This window comes from Thunnus albacares, chromosome 16 (assembly GCF_914725855.1).
Source record: "Thunnus albacares chromosome 16, fThuAlb1.1, whole genome shotgun sequence".
In the NCBI taxonomy this organism is placed as follows: Eukaryota; Metazoa; Chordata; class Actinopteri; order Scombriformes; family Scombridae; genus Thunnus; species Thunnus albacares.
In genome coordinates this window covers 21,052,279-21,060,136 of record NC_058121.1, presented here as the reverse complement: position 1 = coordinate 21,060,136, position 7,858 = coordinate 21,052,279, and the positions used below count along the sequence as shown (strand labels likewise).

Genomic DNA, 7,858 nt, shown 5'->3' with positions numbered 1-7,858 from the left:
ACCAAGAAACAGACATTTTATTAAAGCTATTTTTCTCTCATTAATGTCCTTTACAGTGACAGATACATTGAGGATGTGGGTAGGGGATGTAGTGAGTTTTGTGAAGTACTGTGGATGAGTGGAATTTGCAGTTAGCGGTGAAGTAGCATGTAGTGAATAAGGTCTTTAAAGCTTAGATATAAGAGCTCTAGGCAGGCTTTTTTTTATCACCATGGAAACTGAATTCCTCACAGGAGAAAATTCCTGCACACTGGTCCAGATGTGAGACTCCAGAAAACTATCATGCATCATTGATGTAGTCATGTTCATGATGGGAAAGTGTGCTACAATGGTTTGATTCCAGGCTGTAGCCGCTGCGGGTCAACCTGCTTGTCAATGGAAAAGATATATTGTGTGGTCATAAATTCAGTCTTGTACACCACCCATATCTTGTCTTTTTTTTTTCCCCAGGAGGGCATCCCTCAGTGCCGATTTGTCCTTGCTAGTCTCATCCTCGCAGCCTTTTGCATCCTTTCGTAAAGGTTCCATGCTGTTTCCCCTATCTGTCCACGCTAGTCTCCGCCAGCCGGTTGTTCATGATGCCAAGGGCGCCCACCCCTCCTGAGAAACCGTTCTGACGTGAGCTGGAGCTGGACTGGCGCGGGTGTCCGATGGCCATCTCTGATAGCTGTTTCTGCATAATAGCCAAGTTCACCTGCAGGACAGCGGAGATAAAGAAATCAACAGATGAGGAACTATTCGCTGTCTGTGTTTGGAGGTGGTACGTGTGAACTGTGAAACCGTGAGAAACAGGAATTAATACAATGTGCTGTTGGCAGGCACATCTGATTTCATGAGTAGACACGGCTATTTTCTTATTGGGTTCCTTGTATTCACTATTCAAAAGCATGTGGTCTTTTGCAATGACTTCTGCAACGTGTGAAAAGAGTTTAGGCATTGAATAGCCCTGAAGTTACCATTGTTTTATCCAAATCAGGTGGTGCGTAATAGTGTGAGAAAGTGCTATTTTAATTCAGCTAGATTGAGTCATGTGTAAGAAATGACAAATGTATCTCAAGAGCTGTGAAGTGAATAAGAAGAATTTGAATATGGGATAATTTTAATGCAATTTAACTTCTCTCTCAATTGTTAAACTTGAATATGTAATGACAAAGTAATTTCGTTGAATATAAAAATGACTTACTGCGTCTGAATTCGGAGTAATCTGTGCCTCTACAGCATTTTACCATTTATTTAGACTTTTAATTTTCTCAGAGCAAACATTCAGGCTGTTTGTCAAGTGTGAAAATTCAGATTTTGTCTCAGTGTAGAATAATCGGTGGTGGTGAATGAGCACGGTTTTGACATTCAGCAGCACGTACTGCTCATCCCTCTTGTCTGAAAGGTGGAGTTGCAGTTATGTTAATGTATGGACTCCTCTGAGTGTCTAGAGGGGTTGTTGAAGGGGTTATAGCGGTGAGGCCACTGGCATTCAGAGACATTTTTACAGATATCGTCTATGTAGCCCACAGCAGCAGCAAAAAATAACTTGCTATTTATATAAACAGGAGACTTTTATTAAAACATCAATCATACTATCTCATATTTGGGTAGCATTTTCAGATAAGTTGTCTTTTATAAAGGGTTATAAGCATGAATTAATTTCTTTATAAATGCTTAATAAATCATTTACAGATGGTTTATAGAGCATTTATAAGCCATTATAATGTTTTATAATAATATTCTAATAATTTCTCATAAGCCACCAAGACTGTAATTGTAAATATTAGTAAGTCATTAATAAATGGTTCTTATAGTAATCCATCAAATTTGAAGTTGTAAATGTTAATAATATAAATGCATTTTGGTCCAGGTGCCCTGCCGTCCTTCTCTAGAGAGTAAGTGGTCAATTAGTCCACTGGAGGGCTCCTCCTGATGAACTAAAGGGATAAAAAAGAAAAAGCAAGTTTAATGCTGGAAGAGGATTTTTCATAACCTGGCAACCCAAATGTTATTCTTATTATTGGTTTATAAATGATTTATACATTATTAATTAATAAAGCCATTAATAAATGCTAATAACCCCTCTTAAAAAAACAACCTGGGTTGTTTTATTATTTAGACAATAACCAATTAGATTTAATATTAGTTTTGATATTAGGAAGAATGCACAGGTTATGATATTTTATATGTTGCATGTGTGTTAAGGTTCATAGGAGGTTTCAGCGCTGACAGTCATGCTGCAACAGAGCATTCAGAGTTCAATACAGCTGATGATGAGCGAGATGACTAAGAGCAGGGCAGATATTGAGTTAACGACTGTAGTGAGCACGACAACAGAGAAACAAGGTTATTAACTAATTGTTCTTTCTGCCACTTGTTCAATAAATTTACTCTTGGAAATAACTGAATATCTTGCTTGCAATAACACATGTGATTACATTTGACAAGTGGAAAGTCACACAAGCTGTTGTCTCCGGCCCTGAAGCTCTCACCTTGTTGGCTGCCAGGAAGTCTCTCATGGAGATCATCTCCCCAGACATCCTGCGCCCAGTGTCAGTCTCGCTCTCGTTGATGGCATCTGTCTCGATGGAGGGGTCTCTGCGGGCACGCAGGTGGCCTGGAGCCACCACGTTCCGTCGCGGGTGCCGGTGAGGGTGGTGACCCCTCCTGGGGAAACAGCAGCGGCAGGGAGCCTCCAGCCTCCTCAGCAGCCAGTTGAGGACCTGCTTGATGACGATGGAGATGACGTTGAAGAGGGAGTAGATGCAGCAGACGCCGGTCAAGATGAAGAAGAAGTTGCCCAGCCGGTACACGGCCGTGGCGTAGCCCTCGTAGACGACCCGCTGGCTGCTCACCATATCTCCAAAGCCGATGGTGCTGAAGGCCACAAAGCAGAAGTAGAGCGAGTCCAGATAGCCCCAGCCCTCGGCTGCCGAGTACATGAGCGAGGCGCAGCAGGACACCAAGATGGCCGCCACTCCAAGGATGAGCATGACACAGTAGACTGAAGGCTTCCAGCCAGCAAGATCCTGACCTTTCCCACCTCCACCTCCCCCATTTCCACCTGCTCTACTCCCCTCAGAGACTCGCCGGCCATTTTGCGGAAGCACAGCCTTGTTATGGTGACGCTCGTGGCAGGACTTAAGAATGACGGCAATGACGGTGATGACACGCTCCAGAAAGAGGTTGAAGAAAAGAATGGTGGCAGCACAGCCAAGCAGGCCGTAAAACATCAGGAAGACTTTCCCTCCAATGGTGGCAGGAGTGGTCATCCCAAACCCTTAGATACACAGAAACATCATGGAATAAGTAGAAATCTGTGAAATTTCACTTGTAACTGTGAAAATGTTAAATGAGGTGAATACTAGGAGGAGAAACAGGGAAACAGAAAAGTAGCTCTGAACAGCAGCCACTTGTTGAATAATGAAAAAGAATAAAAGGATTCCTTTATATCAAAGCATTAGCTTCACCTCACTTTTTCTTTCAAACACACACATTTACAAATGAAACACAATGCATGAATGGAGCACTTTAGAGGGGGGATTAATGTGGTCATTGCCTCCAGCTGTTTGACTTACCTTTTAAACCAAATTGACATCTTCTCTGTCATCAACAAAGATGGTTACTTACTGATCTCCTCTTCTTCTAAGTGAAAATTACACTCAGACCCCACAACTGCTTCACTCTACTAGGTTGCTATTGGTGACGCGCTCTTCCTCTCTCTCTCCCTCTGTCACTCGCTCCGTCACTCACACATGCATTGAGAGCTGAGGTATTTTCAGTCATCTCAATTTGATCATTTTCTCAGATTTTGGGGGGCTTTGAGTCCATTTAACTGTTTCGTGCCCGGAGGGGAAAGTGAGTCGCAATTTGTCTCCAGTGAACTGGCAGAGAAACAACATGGGAGCTGAAGTGAGAGGTCTCTCTCTCTCTCTCTCTCTCTCTCGACTGCACCCATCCCACTGATGTCTCCTTTTCATCCTTCATATAACGCCGAAAGCTCAATGAAGCGCCGCCTGTCTGTCTGCTCTCATTTTCTCGCTTCCCCAGTTCATTACATTGTTGAAAGTCTGAATATTTACTGTAATTTATTACCGATTACACTGTTACATACACCATGTTTTGTGACAAATGGCTTGTTGACAGGTATAGCAGCTTACAACACTAGAGCCCTTTTCACTATTGTGCCGCTGAGCTACACACAAACAAGGATAAGTGTTACTGTATCTTCTGTTATAAAAAAAAAAAAAAAACATACTCTGCAGCATGACTAATTGCCAGTGTGCTGGAGGCAGACCTCTTGTGGAGGATTTGATTGCCTCCACATTGAAATTGGTTCTCAAGGTGCTAATTGAGCTGGAGGTAGAGTTTTCTTCCAAACACAATGATAAAGCCAAATGGGCTGGATTTTATGGATGTGTTTTTCCCTCTTGTTTTCGAAAGCTCACTCAATGTTGATGAGTCATTTGACCTCGTTAATAAAATATACAATAAATTAAAGGAAGAGGATAAACTGTGTGCGCTACTGTGTCAGTATGACATCTGAGTCAGGATGTCTGTGTGGCACAGTGACTGCGGTTAGTGTTGATGTGGGTTGTGCCGTGCGGTCCTGACCTTTTCTTCCTAATTGCAATTTGACTAGTGATTTGCCACCTACAACAATAAGAAAAATATTTAAAGCAGCACTTTGTCATTTTGGGAAAATACACATATTCTCTTTCTTCCTGAGAGTAAGCTAGTTAGTTAACTCTTGTCAAAAAAAAGCAAATATTTCCCAAAATGTCAAAGTATTGCTTTACATGTGACAGTTGACCAATCTATGCACAGTGTTATATATTTTAATTAGGTTATTTAGACAAATGAGTGATTTTGTCATCATTTGACAAATCTGTTTTTTTTTTGCCATTTTGAGATTCAGAAACTGGATTCTCGAGATCAGTGGAGCTCTAAACATGGGTGCATATGCTCTGACTACGTATACACTTCAGTTAGTCAAAAGATGCAACACTCTGTTGTGCTCTTCCAGCTGTGACGCGCACAGTGCTCTCCTTGGGAATGCAAAAAAATCAGAAGGCACCATTGATTGATGATGCGTTGGTTGGGTTTTCCCCTCAGCTACTATACTTCAGCTATTGATTCCAAAACTGAGAGACGAAAGAATAAGATAAAAAGAAGAGAAAAAAAAAGCAGACTGACAAGGATAAAAATGGATTGCTTAGACTTGATATGAATTAAATATTAGAAAATCTCTCTAACTGACTTAAGACAACTAAATTCTGAGTAACAAGCAAGATATCAACCTATACAGTACTTCTGAAGAGGGTTATAATGACATGTTATGATGGTGCTTCTGTTATTTATAAGATCAGAGATAGGATTTAGTCTCATTACAACCTCCGACTGCACCTTGTAGTGCTACAGCCAACGAGTGTGGAGCCACATGTCAACGCATTATCAATATGAAGAACTCTGATGCCTCTTCTCTCAGAGGGCTACTTCACAAAAGACAAGTCACCAAGATGTGACAGAGTTAGTGAGGCTGAAAATCAGGATGTCTTCTTTATTGCTGGAGGGATGAGTATATGCACAGAGGAGTCAGGGTTGTTAGTACATAAAATAGAATAAAAATCTTCATCTTGAAGATTTTTAGGCCACCTCCAGTCAGAAAAAATCTGTCAAAAAAAAACACTGATTATTTCAGTATAAAAAGTGCTCAATTGGAAAATTAATTCGTTATAGCCCTCATCATCCGTCATCTTCACTCTCATTTAAATGGTCTAAGCCGGTCAGCCAATCACAAGGCCTGTCAAACTGTCAACCATCATAAATCACTTAACTGCAATCAAAGTGCAAGATGTTGAAATGGCACCATGAAGAACCAGGTGATTAAAAAATAAAAAGAGAGGTACAGTATCGACAACAAAATATCAAACAGATTTTTTTGTCACTGTGTATAACTGTGCTATATTGGCCACTATGATGCCTCTGCTTCTTTACTCTGTTTAACATATGGACACTGATGCCTTTGGTGCTCCCAGACAGTCTGTCTTGAGCATCCTGGACACAGCTAGTGCTGACACAGACAACAGATTGTCAGGGACAAATGTTGCTGTGATGCTGGCGTTGAATTGCCTTTTTTTTCCCTCTCAGATTGTAAATACTACATCAAGGCTAAGAAATGTGTCACAGCTGATGTTAGATAAGTTCAAATGTATCTAGTGTGTTAATCACTTAAGAGGAAATAAACATAACGCACAGGAGAAACGAACAGGCCTTCAATGGAAGTTCTGTTCATGAACAGACCTTCCTCACAGTAGCATTTTGACTTGTCAAACACAAGTGTAACTAATTATGTTAATTATGGCTTCATTTCTTTCAGTTGTGCCAATTGTGCCATTAATGTTATTTGTTTCACATGTGCTTTTTTTCTGCTATGACAGATCAAAATATTTCATGTGACAAAAGTCTTATGCAAACACTATTCTGCTGGTAATTTACATGTTTCAAAACAAAACACAGAGAGAGAGAGAGAGAGAGAGACAGAGAGAGAGAGAGAGAGAAAGAGAGAGAAATTGTTATTTGGCTCATGGGAAGGGAGTAACTTGGTCTTGGTATGAGAAAATTTAGTGTTTCTGAAAAAGACACTTGAGATATTGAGTCACATTTTGGGGGGAAGAAAAGATGCATAAAACACACAAAATAATAATTGGTGATGTCCTCAAAGAGGCCTTACATGACTATGTTTTTTCTAGAAATGGGTGGTAGATCTTATTAATTAATTGCATTTTACATGTTTTTTAATGCCTGTTTCTGTGTCTCACCGATGGTCGAAACCACAGTTCCCACGAAGTAAAACGCGCCGGTGAAGTCCCATCGAGGTCTGATTGTGTCCACACGAATACCCGCTACGTTCGCCTCCTCATAGTTCCTGAGGAAGTTATTCAGGTCTTTCTTGCTCAGGTTATACTTCTGGCTGAAATGTTCGAACCTCTGCGCCCAGCGCTCCTTCGCCTCTCGCTCCTTTGGCTGCTCCAGCGCTGAGAAGACGGCGGCCCCACAAAGGAGATAGATGATGATGAACAATGCCAGCAGCAGGAACCTCGCGTTATCCTCGTTTATTGGACCGGAGCCGCAGCAGCAACCGTTCCTACATGCCATTATGTTGCTGTTGTCACCGTGGTGCAGCTGCAGTAGGGGACCTGTGGCATGTTGGTCTCGAATAAAACGCACAGTCCTCGGGAAGAAACGATGACAAGATGTTAGTTGACGCCAGAAAAAAAGTCCTGCGCAATACAATGTAATAATCAGGCAGGTAATAATCGAGTCAACCAAGGCTTTGGATTTGGCATTTTGCTCATGAGCGTCTATGTGCAGTCCAAATCCAAATCCTTCAGCCAAAGCGTCCTCTAACCACTTCTCAGTTCATCTCCACCAGATGTACTCTCAGGTCTAGGTTGCCAGATGATGTTCCGAGAGGAGGATGAGATCCGCGTAGCAACCTGTGGATGCGGAGAGTCGTGCAGTTGTGCTCTCTGGTTCTGCCTCTCCAAAGAAGTCCCCACCCCAGAGCGCGCGCTTTACGCACCGAGATTTGACCACCAACATACGGATGAACTTACAGCCTCTGTCCATTCATCACCGCATTTAAACTCTATCTTTCCAGATATGATACATTTCTTTTATAATCTCCCAATTTCAGCTTGTAAAAGGAATCATAACACCCGCGTCTGATAATGAGTCCGAACTAACCTGATAATGTCCGACCTGACCCCAACTTTGGAGGTTTGATTCTGACAATATAGAGCGCGTTTGCATAGTGAGATCAATATCATTTGACCTTTTCGAGCTCTGATGAGGGATTCATGCTCCTGTCCAT

The 7,858-nt window shown here is 41.7% G+C and overlaps 1 protein-coding gene across 2 annotated transcripts; it reads right to left on the bottom strand.

Moving 5' to 3' along the window:
- On the bottom strand, positions 1-7,858 carry LOC123000002 (potassium channel subfamily K member 13-like). 2 transcript variants are annotated; one of them, XM_044377418.1, is made up of 3 exons: positions 6,804-7,858; positions 2,475-3,262; positions 1-694 (listed from the first exon to the last, which is right to left on the bottom strand). In XM_044377418.1, the coding sequence occupies exons 1-3, from the start codon at positions 7,138-7,140 to the stop codon at positions 539-541; spliced, it is 1,281 nt and encodes a 426-aa protein (XP_044233353.1). In that variant the 5' UTR covers positions 7,141-7,858; the 3' UTR covers positions 1-538. The 2 variants fall into 2 exon arrangements, with proteins under 2 accessions (XP_044233353.1, XP_044233354.1); XM_044377419.1 differs by lacking the exon at positions 1-694 and adding an exon at positions 1,767-1,919.